At 39.2% G+C, this 16915-nt stretch overlaps 1 protein-coding gene across 19 annotated transcripts in view; it reads right to left on the minus strand.

Annotated features, from left to right (window-relative positions):
- Positions 1-227: 227 nt before the first annotated feature.
- Positions 228-16915, minus strand: part of DLG2 (discs large MAGUK scaffold protein 2) — a 999036-nt gene continuing 982348 nt past the window's right edge. For 18 of the 19 annotated variants that reach the window (XM_027658222.1, XM_027659729.1, XM_027658823.1 and 15 more), the window contains 6 exons: positions 13058-13108; positions 12204-12305; positions 11090-11262; positions 10270-10379; positions 6639-6730; positions 228-5067 (listed from right to left, as the gene is read on the minus strand). In XM_027658222.1, the coding sequence (XP_027514023.1) occupies positions 4961-5067; positions 6639-6730; positions 10270-10379; positions 11090-11262; positions 12204-12305; positions 13058-13108 (635 nt within the window). In that variant the 3' untranslated portion in view covers positions 228-4960. The remainder of the gene's footprint in view (positions 5068-6638; positions 6731-10269; positions 10380-11089; positions 11263-12203; positions 12306-13057; positions 13109-16915) is intronic. The other variant, XM_027658391.1, reaches the window with a different exon arrangement.

Consider the following 16915-nt stretch of genomic DNA (forward strand, 5'->3'; position numbering starts at 1 on the left):
GCTGGACAGGGTGTTTTGTAAACTCCAGTTCAGAATCTGAGTACCCCACACTACAGCTAGACTGAGAAACATCCTGCTAAAGAGATGCGCGCTGGCCAGTGTGTCAGATAGAGCAGCTTGGTGAGTACAGGCTGCTACACTCAGAAATTCAAACCGGCCAATTCAAATTTAGGAGCACAAATCCAGGAATTAAAAGGTTGCTATCCCACTAAGAGCCAACAGTGTTGCCTTTTTTCCTTTATTTTTTTTTTCTTTTTTTAATGCTTTTTTTCCCCCAAAAATATCTTGCCTGGGATGCTGGCTACCACTCATGCCCAGAAACACTGTTACATCAGGGAAATTTGCCTGGGTCATAGGTCAGGGCTGTAAGCTGCTAATGTGGTATGAGAGATGATGGATCATCTCTCGTGCTCTTCACCTTAAAGATGGAGTCTCAAAAGGGCCAGTGAGGTGGTGGTTCCTATTGCTCTTGGTAAGATGTCAGTGGGGCTGCAGCATTCTGCAAATCCTTCTGCATGGGCTGTCTTTTTGTTCAGCAATTTCACAGCACCTACCTCAAAAGGATCTTGGTCCATGATTTGCCCCTTTGGGTGCTACAGTAAAATAAGCAGTAAATAATGAGGAAAGTGATGAGCTGCTGTTTAATCAGGTGGCCTTGGTGTTTTACAGGAATGCTAAAAAAATCAGTGTAATGAGGAGGATGGATGTTTAACTTCAGGTGGTATAAATGAGATGGACTCCACTGAAATTAGAGGAGTGACTGTGATTTACACCAGCTGAGGATGCAGGCTAGCTATATCCTATATAGATTTTAGATATTATTTGCTGCTAGCTTTGATGTTGATTTGTGCCTAAGAGTGTGAGCCTTTTTTTATAATATAATGATGACCTCATTTTTATTTCTGAACTAATTGACAAGATGTCTGAGTTTTAATGGAATAGGAAAAAAAGTTTATTTCACCAAGGTATTGGCTTGAGCAGTTGAATGCAGTACACAGAGAACTGCATACATAACATGGTAGACAAAATATTCAAGAGGGAAAACACTGAGATTAAAAGCTGTGAAGGATAAAAGACCACTTTCTGTGAACACGGCAGATATTATGGCTTTAAAACTGGAGCTGAAAAAGAAGCTTGAGACTTTTTTCATGAACACTATTTTTCCTACAAATATCCTCATGTATTGTCATTCACTGAACCCTCTGGTCAGGGATAAAATTTGAAAAAAAAATAAGAAAAGAAAAAAAATTAATAAAATTTGACAGTGAAGGAGTAATACCAAAAATTTCTCTGTAGAAAATTAATGTAAATAGGTAGGGGGATGTTGTATACCTAGGACACTGTTGCTGGCTCCTAGTGGTTATTAGCTCAGGTTCCACACTACTCTCCAGGATGAGGATTTGACATTTCAGTGCAATGGAGAGATTTTTATCCTTGATTTTCACAGGTTCCCAGGACCCTATCCACACCAGAGCATCAAACCATGCTAGCTACAAACACAATTACATCACAGAATATTGATCTAGAAACAGCCTTAACTACCAAAGAAATTACAAAGTGCTAGCATGGACAGGGCACCTCTGTAGGAAGGGGGATTAAGCAAGAAAGAGGCTCTTTCACTGGTTGATGCTCAGACCCTAAGACCAGTGAAGAGTGCTGTTTCACTGAGCCCTGTTAGCAAGCTCTCAATGAGTCAGTGCATGGAAGATTTTTTTTTTTTTTGTGGCAAGGAAAAATAATTAGGTTGTAATATTGCACATCTGCAAAAAGCTAGCAAGATGTCATCATGATCATTCATGGGTGGACAAAAAGCGGTGATAATTTTGATTCTGCTTGGACCCTATGGTGCTACACACTGTGCCAGAACATGAAATATAGCACCAGGGGTGTGATCTGGCACTTTTCCTAAAGGGTCCAACATTTGCGTTTGTCTCATGTTTAGACGCTCCTAAGTCTTTTACATGGACAGAAAGGGGATTTGATTATGCTAAGCTGTGTTAGCACCAATATGGACTCAGGTGCCAATTGCTATGGGTTGTGAGTTTGGACTTTTTTTTTATTTTTTTGCACCAGATGTAATTTTGCATGAGTCTTATGTTTCTCTTCCTCCTCCCACTACCACCCAGTATGATCTGAACAGCTGCAATGCAAAAATGGACTGCAGCTCTGCGGATGCTGAAACATGAAACGCAAAACGTCAACGCACAAAACAAATGGGAGTACAAGTCCTAAGGGAAATAAGACCTCTCACTGCTTCTCGTGACGATTTGGTTTTAAATATATGTTTTATTTAAAAAAAAAAAAAAAGAAGTGCAATGTCAACTCTAAATTGGAAGCACGAACAACAGACAGGGAAAAAATAAATAATGTTACTACAGTAACCAAGGACTGATGGAAAAATTGATTGTACTCAGCCGTAGTGTTACTGTTCACCTTAAAGCACAGCACATGACAAAGCAAAACAGTTACTAGTAGGATAGTACCATAAAAGGCTGCATGCTGAACTAAGAAACAAAGAAGCAGATGTGATTGATTGCTTAAAACAGAGCTGAAAATTAGAATGAAGTTCCTGCTTTAGGATACTTGGTTTTTCAGGTCTGGTGGGCTATTTCCCAACCTGGGGCAATAGTACTTTGCCAGCATGGTAAAATTCATGGCTTCCAAAGATCTGGGGTCACTCTGTGGATTTCTGCAGAATTAGCCAAAATCAAAGCGTTCATTAATTTATATTTTGTTAAAAAAAAAAAAAAAAATGTTTCTAGCCCTTCTGATTACAAAGCTCTTCTGGAGACTTAACTGAAACCCTTGTTTAGAAATCTGCGCTGACCAGGCAAGAAAAATAGTAGTTAAAGAAGTGTGAACTTCTCAAAGTTACCATAGTTGGGCAGTAAGCTTAGGAGGCCCCCTCAGGGCCACTAAAATGCCCGTATTTTTAACCCTGTCACTGCTGGTGGCTTTTGCAAACATCCAGCTCGTCACGCTGTCTGCGGAAGTTGGCTGGGTATACCTGTCAGCTCGACAGGGTGTAGAAATAGACAAGTAACAGAGGAGTCTATTTAGCATTTGCCCTTAAAACATCCTTAAGCGTTAGGGTTACTGTAGCCACCAGCTATAGGCATTGCACTCCTGCAGTGCAGCAGGCAGGAGTGTGGGTTTTACAGAGAACATGGTCCAGCAGCAGCAAAGGCAATTCAGTTTACTGTCATAGCATTTTTGCAGTTGTCCCCTTGTGAGTCAGAGTGAAGAATGGCATCAGTATACAGAGGAAGGGCAGTGTGAAACAAGAAAGAAATATCTCCTTCTCCTTTTCCATGCATCCCAAACTGCAATTCCACAGACTTTCCCCAAATCCCTCACAAACTCCATTGCCTCAGTTTTTGCTTTTAAGACCCTTGTTGACTGTGAAATGAATGAAGATATAGGTTAGTTGGTGACCTGCCTGCAAAGAGAGGAAAGATCAAATACTTTTGTTATTTCCTTGAAAGAAACAGGAAGAATCATAAAACATTTGGGGGTGAAGGGTTCCTCCCTCCCAAGAGAGACGTTATTAACCAAATTTGAGCATTGACATTTTGCTTCTGAATAGCTGTCCATTTCAATTTAAAGATGCATTATCCTTTTGTGTTCAGAAAAGTCCTACAGGGCAGTCAGTTAAAGAGATCTTTCCACAGGAGTTCATCATGATTAAATAGAGGCAAGGAAGAGGATTAAATTGAAGGAAAAACAAAATGACAACTACAATTTAAGGAATTATCTTGCTCATAATTAACAATAGAGAATCTGTTATGGAAAAGGGATAATGCAACTTGATGGTCCTCTTTACATTTTACAGTCACACAAGGGTGTAAATATTTAATCTTTCAATTAATTAATCTTTACAAAATATCTTCACAAAAACATTTTTACCTATAGAAATTAGTTTCTATACATCAATATATTTTTATTTTTATAAATTATTCCATCTTTAAGTGCCTTCTATCAATATAAATGATAAAATAGACAATCAAAAATTTTAAAGCTTTTCCCAGTTGTATCCCTACTTGTCAACATAGGTGCTGTGAATCCTCATACGTGTGTGTCCACATGGGAATGTACTTGTGTGCATGTGTGTGTGATGTGAAATGCTTCCATCTTCTCCCACACCCAAACATCATTAAAATAAACCATATTGTTATTAGTTTCTGATGTAATAGTGTTTTCAAAGGGGAAAAAAGAAATGCTTGACTTGGTTTCAGAAATCAAAAGATGTGCATAGTTACCAAAGTCGAGGTGTACCAACTACAAATATGCAATGACAAGCTTAGAATAGGACCCACCTCCCAGTCAAGTCACAGAGAGTCCTAACAGTGACCTCAGTAAGAAGTGGACCAAGTACTCTGAGCTTGATTTTGCAAGGTGCGTGTGGCCCTGATCTAGCAAAATTCTTAAGCCTGTGCTTAGCTTTGAGCACATGAATAGTCCTACTGGAATTGATGGAACTGAACAGAGAGGGAAGAATTGCAAGTGCCTCCAAGTCAATAGGCTACTCATGTGTAGGAATTGGAGTCGAGTGCTGAGCGCCTTGCAGGATCAAGCCCTATATGAGGTTCAAGAGCTGGGAACTTCTTTTTAAAGCAATCAAAACACTGACCTCAGCCATCAAAATCGATCAAAATGTCCGCATGGGCACAGGAGGTGGCTAGCTCCCCTTGACAGAGGGTCTCCGTGTCAAAAGTTTATACCTACAACTGGTGCTCTGAGCACACAACAGATTTGCTTTATATGGTAGAAGTCTTTTTGTTCCTACCCTTTGACCCATCAGTGTCCTTCATGGCTTCAAACACTTTGTGTTGTACATTCATCAAAATTCACATTGACTGCAAAGAACATAAATGCAACAAAAACAGGAAAGCCTCCAAATAGTATATTATAGTTTTCTTCTAAATATTCTCCCGTCGTAATCAGAGGTGCAGTGGCTAATTTATAATTTTTCCTTTGAAGGAATCCAGATGAAAGGCCCAGATTGTTCTTCAATTACAAGTTTGCATTGATTATATATATCTTCTAAGCTATCTCCTTGGACAATAGCTGCAGTAGAGAAAACATATCAATACTTCTGTTAATTGATAGATACAGCATCCAGTGTCAGCAGATTTTCAGCATATTCATAGATACCGACAGAATGAGAAGGAACTGGCATATTGTGATGTTGATTATGGAAAAGTCATACCCCTGCAAATGGCAACTAAGTTCAAACCAATGGTACCTGCCTATGACAGAGACCCATCCCACTGTTTGTACTGGGAAGACTGAGCCAGGTTAATTCAGAGAACTAGCAGTTCTGTCCTAGGGCAGGGCAGCATGGTAGCTTCCCACTGTTGTAAGTCAAGACTTACATTTCAATTGATTTAGAAGCTACTAATGGTTATCCACAAACACTAGTCCCCTGAGAAGGAGCTTTTTAAACCTACTCAAAGGAAATGCAGGTCTTAAAAGAGCAGGTCCTAAATCTTGCTTTTTTTCAGGTCAGGGAGAAGGTGTCCTTCTCTTTCCCTCCTATGATCCATAGCTTGAGCTCTTGTCTTGAACTAGTGAGGATTTCTCTGGTCTGTACAAATGCAATTATGCAACATTTTTTCTGACTTCATTAAAAGCAGTTTTGTGTCAGGGATGGAATCAAATTCATAGAATCATAGAATTGTGAAAGTTGGAAAAGACATTTAAGATCATTGAACACAACTGTCAGCCTAGCAACCCACCATGATGTTCACCACTAAACCATGTCCTCAAGTGCCATAGTCACATGCTTTTTAAACACCAGGGATGGTGACTCCACCACTTCCCTGGACAGTCTTTTCCGATGTTTTACAACCTTTCCTGTGAATTTTTTTTTTTCTAATAGGTAATCTAAACCTTCTCTGGTACAACTTGAGGTCATTTCCTCATCCTTGTCACTTGTTATCTGGGAGAAGAGGCCGATGCCCTGGCTACAAACTTCTTTCAGGTAGTTGTAGAGAGTGAGAAGGTCCCCCACGAGCCTTTTTTTCTCCAGGCTAAACACCCCCAGCTCCCTCAGCCACTCTTCATCAGACTTGTGCTCCAGACCCTTCACCAGCTCCATTGCCTTCTCTGGACATGCTCCAGGTCCTCAATGTCTTTCTTATAGTGAGGGACCCAAAACTGAACACAGGATTCAAGGTGCAGCCTCACCAGTGCCCAGTATAGGGGAACGATGACTGCCCTGGTCCTGCTGGCCACACTATTGCTCGTACAGGCCCTTGGCCATCTTGGCCACCTGGGCGCACTGCTGACTCAGCACTCCTTGGTCCTTTTCTTCTGGGCAGCTTTCCAGAAACTCTGCCTTAAGCCTGTAGTGAGGCACGGGACTGTTGTGACCCAAGTGCAGGACACGGCATTTCACCTTCTCAAACATCATACAATTGGTCTTGGCATAGATATTCCTTTAGGACATCAAACTTTGGAGAAGTTGAGTGCCTCAACTCCTCCAGAATTTTGAGGAAACAATAATCTCAAACCAGAAGTCCTTACTCTGGACACACTACACTGATAGGTACTCTAGGCCAGAGACAGACCTGATCAAGTTGTTTTGCAATAAAAGATTATATCTTGGGAAAAAATTGGCATTAATAAAAACATACCTGTGAAATATTCTCCAAATTCTTGTTCTAATTTAATTGCTCGATCATAGGTTTTCTTCGCTTGCTCCTCTGTAAGACGTTTATTCATTTCCCTAGGAACACAAAGGAAGTAATAAAAAAATTTGGATTCTTGACAGAACAGCTTTCTAAAAGACATGTTCAACTGAATCACAGATAGATTGAGATTGATACAGGAGTCAACCAGTAGAATTCTTCCATCAGTTCAGGGACAGTTTCATATTTTCAATTCAATTTCATTCTTATGTAGCACAAAACTACTTTTTCAAACTACTTTCCATTTCATATTTCTCCAGTAAATTTTTGTTTTGGGTTCAATGCTTTACTTTGCCAAACAAAATACAAGGCCTGAATCTGGTAGCCACTAACTGAGATAAACTTGAGACATCAGGAACCTATAGGTAAGTTTGGTATCCAGCACATCCTATTGTCTGAGCACTCAGTACTCCTGCCTCCAGAGCTGAAGCTCCTTCAGAAACTTCTCCATCTCCCACATTCAGCTGGCTGCCACAGCTGAATAATGTTGTACAGACTGCTTATTGGGTACCAATAATGTAAAAGCATAAACAGCCAGTTACATTCTGATTTTCTTAGTGTTTTATTATACGTTGGAGCATTTCTGTTTCAACAGAAGCATTATTTAATAACTTTAAGAAATGAGTTGTCTTGCCTGTGCATGCTCAGCTTTTAATACCACTATATACTTTCAATGATGAAGCTTGTATTTATTCAAAGCCTTACACTTATATGCCTGCAGATGTCCAAAGTAATTGTCAATAATAAATAGAGTTTGCCCATTCTAGCATTTTTTCACAGCATGGATTAATTTTTCTTAAAATGTGATGAAAATTTTCTGAGGCAACTAGGAAAGCAAGAGAAGGGAGCATCTTGTGTTCTACATAAATCTGACTTAATGCCTTGTACTGAATTATATGATTATGTGGTAATGGACTGCATACAATATGATATGGGTGATGCACGTAGGAAATTATGTACATTATGGTGTATAAAAAAATGATCTACGAAGGGTACAACAGTATGAACTTGCTACAACTAAATCCCGCCTGGCTTCTGAAAAACACCCTGGAAGATGTCTAGGATGCAAAAACGCAGCTTATTGCTGCCTACCTATATAACTAAGCATATAGCTGGGAACACTGCTTAGAACAATCTCTCTGGAAGTATTAAAACAATGGAGAAAGCAGGTTTATAAAATGAAGGTAAGAAAGATTTCTTAAAAAATGTGTGACAGTAATTTTAGGTTATATAGATAGGTTTAGCATTTGCCAATCTGTGCATTGTCCTGCTAAATTTGTAATACTACTTATTCTATTGAGTGGAAAGATTGCTATCTAATTGAGCTCAGGCAGACTTATCAGCTACACCTACTTGAACATCTCTTTAGGTGACTGAACTAAAACTCTGTCTTGAAGTGGGACATACCATTACAAATTCTTAGCCAAACTTAACATTTTCATCTTAAGGACACTCAGATAATATTGTAGTGCTAACAACCTCCTCCTTCCAGAGCTATTTCTGGTAAATTTCTGAGAAGTCTTCCTCAGGATCTTTGAATTAGCAGAAGAGATAATACAAATAAAAATACAAACAAATGTTTATAATAGGAATTATTTTGAAATTTGCCTTACACATTCAGGTTATAGATTTGCCTGGGGTATAAAACTGTGCTAGTTGTATTCATGCCTCTGCCCATCCTGTGCCTTCAGGAGAGAGGATGGAGGAAAGGGAGGACCCTGATAACTATTTTTCAATAGACCATCAAGTCCAACCTTTGATTTATCACCACCTTGTCAACTAGACCATAGCACTAAGTGCCACATCCAGTTGTTTCTTGAACAACACACTTGTTTTATTGCCTATTGCTTTGGTTCAACAACAGGATGATTGTCATAATATTTTGCGTTTTCATAACACCATTCAGTCAATCTGTTCAATGATTTGCTCTTCTAACATTAAATCAATGAAGCCTTTATGTTATTACCACTTTTCTGGTTCTGCCTGATGTATTTTTCAGAGTAAGGGCCACTTTTATTTACTTATTTTTTTTTAATCCTTCCAGAGGCAGTGCCAGAATTAAAAAAATAATGGAAATGTTTTATGAATGCAAAAACTGTACATTAAGGTCTATGTTAAAACAACCATTGTAGAAGGTAGGCTATCAGACAACCCTTCTTCTGTACAGTATCAAAATCAGAATACAATTGAATTGTAAGGCTTGAAGAAATGTCAGGAAGTCATCCAGTCCAAGATGGCTTTTGGTCAGGATGGGGCTACATAAGTACCACATACTGTGCATCATTCCCTGTAACATGACTGGACATTCAACAACCTCATTGCCAAAAGGCAGGGCCAGGGAGAATGCACATTCATGGGATGGGTTGTTTTGGCATTCTCTAGCTCTGTGACCAATACCTGTGGGCACAGAGTTACCATTACTAGACACAGATCTGTAACAGGAGGGTGGGTGCCTACATTTTACCTGTGAAACACATATGTATGGCATTACCTGGCCTTTGCAGAGCCTTGGGTGAGGGGAAGGCACAGAGGTCAAAATTTCATTCCTATCACAGCAAAGTAAGCTGATAGCTCTTGCCTTACCTTGAGTGTACACGGAAAACAACTTGATAACAATATATTTTATCCTAAGCTTTAATTGGTATGAGTATCAATTCCATATTTCCTCCTCAGCCTTCTCTGTGTGACACTAGATAATGCTCATTCCTCCTCCACGAGTAGGGTGGAACCAAGAACCAGTCCAGCACTACAGCTGAGGCCTCATCCATCCCCAGTAAAACAAAATAGCTGCCTATTGTGTCCTTACACAACATTGATATGAATATAGCCTACAGTGGCGGTTTCCTTTTTTGCAACCGTTAGCCATCCAATTCAAATTCCTGTGTAATCCACCCCAACTGCCAGATGCTTTTCTGCAGTGCTACAGCTTAATTTTTCCATTTGTACTCCTGCATTTAATTTTCTCCCCTCTGTGCTGAATTTCATCTTACTGATCTTATATTGAGTTTCAATCTTATCCTCCAAAGTTCATGTCACCTTGGTGAGCCTTGACAGCATGAAGTTGGTGCCTTTTCTTTCATTCGTGTTACATTTGCCCCTCTCCAGTCCCATGGCTCCTTGTCTATCCTCTTACAGGATTTCAGGCAAATGAAGGGCTTTTATGAAGAAGCACGCACCTCAAACCTGGCACAGGTTTAACTCCCTGGTTTGTGCCCTTGACCAGACTCTACACCCCAGGAGCACCCGAGGCTGGATGGGATAAGCCATGCTACTCGAGTCCTTGGTGAACTTGTTGCACAGATTGGAGCAAGTATAGCGAGCACTGGCAGGGAGTGCTTCATGGTCCGGCATGTAAGTCCACATGTCCCACTCTGAAAGGTTCAAAGGCAGTTCTGGCTTTGAACAATGGACAACAGTGGATGATAGGCTGTGAGGACAAGTCTACACTGTTCCCCCTTTCCCTCATTATTACTAATTATAGAGAACAGGAAAAATGTAGGCTCAAGACCTGTGTGGTAGACTCAAGACTTGATATTGTACCCTAAAAAATAAAACGCTTGAAGAAGTTTATACTCACATCAGAGGCTCCCATGATTTAGGCTTAATGAAGATAGCGATGGGATAGAGTTGTGCAACTTGTAGTCGTTTGATAGCATTTCCTGACACATCAAGTATACAGTGCTTGCCCTGTTGGAAGCAGATGAGGATGTGTTTATTTTTGCAGAGTTTCCTGCAGATCATCCAAAAGATAGGAAGCAATTCTGCAACACAGTGCCCTGTAACAGGGCCATTACTGGCACACCAGGGAAGGGGGAAGCCCAGGGCATACACTTCACTAGTTTATGTTCTTTCCTTTACTTTGGTGCTAATACAAAATATACACTGACCATATGGAAACAAACTTGGCTTTTATTTTTTCCTGGGAGGAAATTCCTAGAGGCAGGAGGATTTTCTTGAGATGAGGAAAATCAATTCATAAAGGTTAATATGATGTCTATGTTCTTACTGGTTAAATAAGTTCTTGTTTATGTCGAAGACTCTCCATGTTACCAGAGACAAATAATGTAATCTTTCTGTGGTTTGTTCTTTTGCCTCTATGAAAGTGAGTTAAGTTTATCTACCTGTGTTACAGAACGAAGAGAAAAGGCTGTTTTGGGGTTTACTTGAGGTACTGTATTAGAACCCTGAATCCGTGGCACTACATCCAAGTACAGGAAGTGTCAAGGATGATGTAATTCAAAGCAGAAACTCCAATTGTGGAGTCATTATAAAGCCTATAAATATTAGGATGCCATTTTGCAGACATTTTCTATTTTTGCCAGAGAATCATATCTGAGACACAATATGGAAACAAAGCAGATCATGTTGTATTGGCAATAAAACTAGTGTCAACCTACCCTTTCTGCCACAAATCTCACAGACTGGACACTAGTTCCATATAAATTATCATTGTACTGCCCAGCTTCTATAAATTTGTGCTCTTGGATATCTTTTTCCATTTGTTCTCTTGAAATGACAAAATGATAATCTCTCCCATCCACTTCATAGTCACGCTTTGGCCGTGTGGTATCTGCATAAAACAAAAGATGGAAGATAAAGAAGTCTGCAAAAACATTTAATGCAAAAAATGCAGCAATGAAGGCTTACTCAGTGGGCAATGCTGGATCTGTTCTAAGGAGAGGCACTCCACACCTGAGAGAAGATTTTGGCTACTACAGATTGTTTTCAATGGAGTCATGACAATAAACCTTCTAATGATTACCTTCAATCAATACAGCCTAAAATAAAATTAGGGTTTACCAGAATTCCATTTTTTTTCAGCAGGATCACAAAAAACCCTCAAATATAAAATGCATTCCAGATTGTAAATCTAATGTTATCATGATGATAAAATGAATCATAATCTAATCAGTTTAGCCTTATTTATAGGCCTGATTCGGTTCTCACCTCTAGCAGTTTTAAGGTAGCATATTTGCAGAGACAACAGTTTAAAATGAAGTACAACTGCAATCAGGGCCTGAAATAGATAGCAAGCTCTAATGATTCGAGTTATAAATATTCTGTTTAATTCGGGGTCTAACATTGCTTTCAAATTCAACAGTGTAGATCTCACACAATTCACAGATTATTTTGTATTTTTATAGGTGGATGCTGTGCAATTGAGGTGAACCATTTTACATTTTACCAGTATTTCAAACATATCTTATTTAAGAAACCGCAGATGGATTGATTACTAAACTGAGTTAGTGACTAGAAAGTTCCTTGTTTAAAAAAGTCCTAGAGCTTTTGAGACAATTCTTTTGAGAAATGTTTTCCAGACCTTCACAACGTTTTTTAAAATTTTATTTATTTGTTCTTTTCCCCTTTTCTGTGTGATGGAAAAATGACCTTTGAGAAACTCAACTACATATGGTGTATGCATACTGTTTTCACAGAAATTTACTTAATGTGTAGCACATTGTAGGGATACAGTTCACTCAGCTGCAGAACTAGAATTAAAATCCTACTTACGTGGTACACATGATCCAAACTTATCAGGGAATTCAGATATCAAATCATCGTTGATCCGATCTTTCATAGGACCCAGAATAATAACTGGCCTGGTATAATTAACTGAACAACAAAGAGAAAGGCACATTTTGATGATCTTACTGGTAAACAATAAATAAATTTACCCAAATATGCACTAACCATAGTTTTTGTTTTCATATATGAAGTAAAAACTTAGGTGCACATTTTATTGATGAATATTTTATTTATTGACATGAATAAGGAAATGGAATTAGTACCATTGCAGAGCTCTGTGATGATTCATGTACATGGTCAAATGATTATGTAGAAGCATATATATTTGCTATCGCTCAAGAAGGCCACTCCCAAATACTTGCAGATGGACTCTTCCATGAGGCATGGAAAGGTTGTAGCATTTCTTTCTCCTGTAGTTATATGAGTGCATTCCCCATTAAATCGGGTGAGTGCACTCCCAGTTTCAGTTGCCTTCCCATGGGTTCATCTACACTGGGTAGTGGCACATATCACATGAAAAGCAAAATAACAAAGACCTTCCATGTAACAATATTGCAGTAAATCTAGAAAATCTGCATCAATATTCTGTAGATTGATTAACGTATGTATTAGTAAAGCCCATGAGAGCATACTGGAGAGAGTCCTGGGAATGCTAGGAAGTGGGAGCTTTCAAGGAAGATCCTTATATAATTTTTTTCATATGCGATAGGCTGAGTGTCCAAGAAAAAGAAGCCACAGAGAATCTGTGACTGGCACAGCAAGGCTTACTGCTCTACTGGCCCCCAAACTGTGAAATGAAATATATAAGGAACAGTGGTAGAAAAGCAGATGAAACTTACTTTCCTGTCTTGTGACTGGTTCATAAGAAAGGATGCAGTCTTCTTGGCCTCCTGATGAGAAAACAAAGAGGACAGATTGAAGCTGACAAGAAATACATGGGTACTTAAGCTTGATAAAATGCTTCACATGGAGACAGACTGAGACAGACATGTCTCTCTGATAAGCCTTTCACCTGAACCATTCCAAAGCCCATCATAACTTCCAGGTGTAGAGAATGATTTTTTCCTTCCCCTCCCTCCCCTGCCAAGTCTTTCTATTTACTGAAACTGGGCTTTTTTGATGACGGGCAACAAGGCTTTATTTATTGATTTGATAGCAAGGCTGTTTACAAGGATAGTGCAGAAATTTAAGACAAAATTCTTTCTCTTGTCTTATTGTTAAGGCCCTAACATGTTGCTGTAGAGCAAATCCAAAGGCTACCTAGATGGAACACTTTTTATCCATATGTATAAACATAAATACATTTTGGTTGACTGTTCTTCTGTGCATAGCCTCTACAGTCTAGTTCATCCACAGCCTAAAATCTAGCTACAAGCTATTTTCTGACCCTTCTCCCTTTCCTGAATACAAATCACAGACTCAAAGAATGGTTGGAGATGAAATGGACCTCTGGAGATCATCTAGTCCAATCGCCCCTGCTAAAGAAGGTTCAGCTAGAACAGGTTGTACAGGATCATGTCTAGGCAGGTTTTGAATACCTTCAGAGAAGGTCTCACAGCATCATATTTTACACGCTTATCCTCCCTCTGCCCCTGTTAGGACAGTGCTGTTTCCTCATGGTGATGTTTAGGGAACTAAAGCAGGTAAATTTGCCATGAGAAACAAATGACATTACATGGGCTACAATTCGGGTGCAGGTGTGCAGTTCCTGAAAGAGAGTGCAGGAGGAGAGGGAGGAGGATTCTTCACCTAATGCATGAATAATTCATGCACATTTCTTTTTCTGGGTCACTGCCACATACTTGAGGGTTCTGGTAGGTTCTAAATATGATTTAGACTTAGCAAAGTTTAAAACGATGATTTTACTTTTACTCAGTTCAGGGTTTGTCTTGGAGACGATCCACAGATAGGATTTTGCAACTAATTTAGATATTACAGAAGAAAAAGCATCATAACGTACACCAGTGCTTGGTAAAATAGACAGGGTTGCCCTCATTTCATCTGCTTGCATGCACATGAGCCTGTGTTACATTATTCCTACCAGACCAAACTGTGCACATATAGGGGAACAGCCCTACCTGATGCCTGATGGAAACATATGTAGGGTCTAGAGGTGGGTACACCTCACACTGAAGTAGTCTGACTGCTGTCTGAGTCACTATTGAGGCTCCACTAACTATATTAAAAAGCTTTGTGTTGGATACAATGCCTAACTCCTAAGAAGGTATAAAAGATTTTGCGGTTTAATCTTAAGCTGACTCCCACATCATGAGTCTAATATATTGATGGATATCATTTTTTGTGGTGTATTATCTAGGCAGCTGTGATGAATGTGTAAGAAAGTAAAAGTAAAAATAATGTTGTAATTGAGGACAATAATCGGAAAACCAAAGAAAAAAACTGTACTGATGTGTTAGGAGAGAGGGAAAACTGTCAGTTGACATAGGACGAACTCCAGCCCAGCAATGGTGCTGAAGTAGCAAAGGAGAGAACATAATTTTTAATAAAAGGAAGAGATTAGACAGCTTTTGAGGAAAAGGTCACATAACATGAGTAGTGTGAATAATGGATTTTCTTCTCTATTTGCATATGTTTGATATTGTAATCACTTAACTTTGGGTTTTTGTAAAGTTAAAATAATATGATTATTGTTACACTATTTTTCATGCATCAGATGTATTATTTTCCCCTAAGTTTCTCTGGAAATTTTAGGGGTGATGTAAAAGTCAGGATGTCCCATTCCACTGGAGATTAAATGATTCACTCTCCAGGCTGGATGAGGGTGGTCCTGCGTTGCCTTCCCTCCATCTCACAGAGGCCAAGGCTATATTTTCTGACAGCCTGAGAAAGTCAGTCTTGGGGTGGGTGATGAAGCCATTACGGACCAGTCGTGTGGAGGGGAGCCTGTTTGTACGAATACAATCCTAAAGTTTAAAAAACTTGTTTCAATGGATATTTCAGCTAATTTCAGTAACATGAGGCATGAGTGCTTGTGTCTGAGCTAGTCCTTAGGTACCCTTTGGAGCCAATGGCTACCTACAAATAGGAAAGGGCCTATTCTAAGACATGAGTCATCTGACCTGTTTTAGATGTCTACTGTGTGATGAGAGAAAAAGTCAGAAAGGTGTGTTTGTCTCCATTGTCCCATAAAAACATGTCAGATGCAGACACCTACATTTAAACAGCAGAATCTCATTGGAGTGACACTGTTAATAGCAACTGAAGGAAAACTGACACTACTGTTCAAAATTTTATTTTTTTTAAACTGTAAACTAATATTTGGCTTTGGCACAGCTTTATAACAAGCACTGATAAGCCAGCACAGATTTTACCTTCTCTTTTGCCCAGTCTCTGGAAGACATGTCTACATGCTAAAGTTGTTGACACATCTACACTATCAGTAGGGAGAGAAATGAGCCTGTTGTTTCACAGAAATCTTGTAAAGTTGTGACCATATTGAAAGCAAAGAAAAATTCTCTAGCCTACTCCAACTGTGCTGAAGTTTAAGCCATTGGGAAGGGTTGCATCAAGTAAGGAGAAATTTTGAGGCTGACTGTGATACGCAGGGACTTAAAGACAAACATCTTCCTGAGGTAAGCGTCTTCGGTCCCAAGTTCCAGACTCAACACGGAGTGCAAGTATGGGGGAAAGCTGTACTGTTTCCACTATTTTTCTTTTCTGGGAAAAGGACTCAGGAGCTCAAATTTGTAAGTGAATAAAATCCTGCCAAGTAGTGTCCAGAAAAAACCCTGTAGGTCCTCAGAGGCTACTATGCATGTTAGCTGTACCAGATAGTATTTTTTAATGATCTCTACTCAGTCAGTACTTTATAGTTTTGAATCAGTCCATAAAGTATTAAGCATAGTGAGGAGCTCTAGAGTCAATCAATAATCAGATTGCTATAACCTTGTGATGGCTTTGAGGTGTGAGACACAGTATGAAATCAATCAGGACACAGGCTCTTATTTATCATTTGCCTAAGACTCATTTACCACCCACATTAATGGCTTAATTAGCACAGGTTAGCTGTATTGGTCTAGGAAATCTTTGTGACATATAACACATAAAACACAGAGAGGAAAAAGCAAAAGACCTTTCTATAGGATTTTGGTAGGATCTCTTGCTTTCAGTAAAATGCCATCAAGTCAAAAAGGAGAAGAAAAGAAAAAAAAAATTAAGAAAAGAGAAGAAAGAAAAAGGAAACTTTCCTAAATGTAATATATTTATGAATTAAATTATTAGAGGGCTTTCACTTTCCAAGGACGACTCCCTGCTTCCCTTTGTTCTTGGTTTGCCTGTTGGTGATTTCTCATGCTTGGAAAGAGAAGAATAACCTGCAGTTTGTTATAACTCATAGTCTCTATGAAATGGGCAGAGAGGTCCTGCATAGGCAGGTAAGTTTCACAAGGACTACTAATTTCAATTTTTTCAAAGGATTTTATAGGGTTTCAGATGGGTATACCTGAAAGGGCCTCTGTTTTTCCTTTCTGATTAGATGCCAGAGAGTCTGTGAAAGACTCAAAACCAGTTTCAATGTAGACCAGTTTCATGTAACCCATAAAAAGGCCCCATTTCCTATTGTCTTGGCACAGCATCCAAAGATTCAACAGTACTGGTGTAACTGCACACATCATTTGGGTAATAGGCTAGGAGAGCTGCTGTGAGCTACCATGGTGCAGCCACCATGTAAACAGATG

Source organism: Corapipo altera, unplaced genomic scaffold (genome assembly GCF_003945725.1).
Source record: "Corapipo altera isolate COAL_440 unplaced genomic scaffold, ASM394572v1 0, whole genome shotgun sequence".
Classification (NCBI taxonomy): domain Eukaryota; kingdom Metazoa; phylum Chordata; class Aves; order Passeriformes; family Pipridae; genus Corapipo; species Corapipo altera.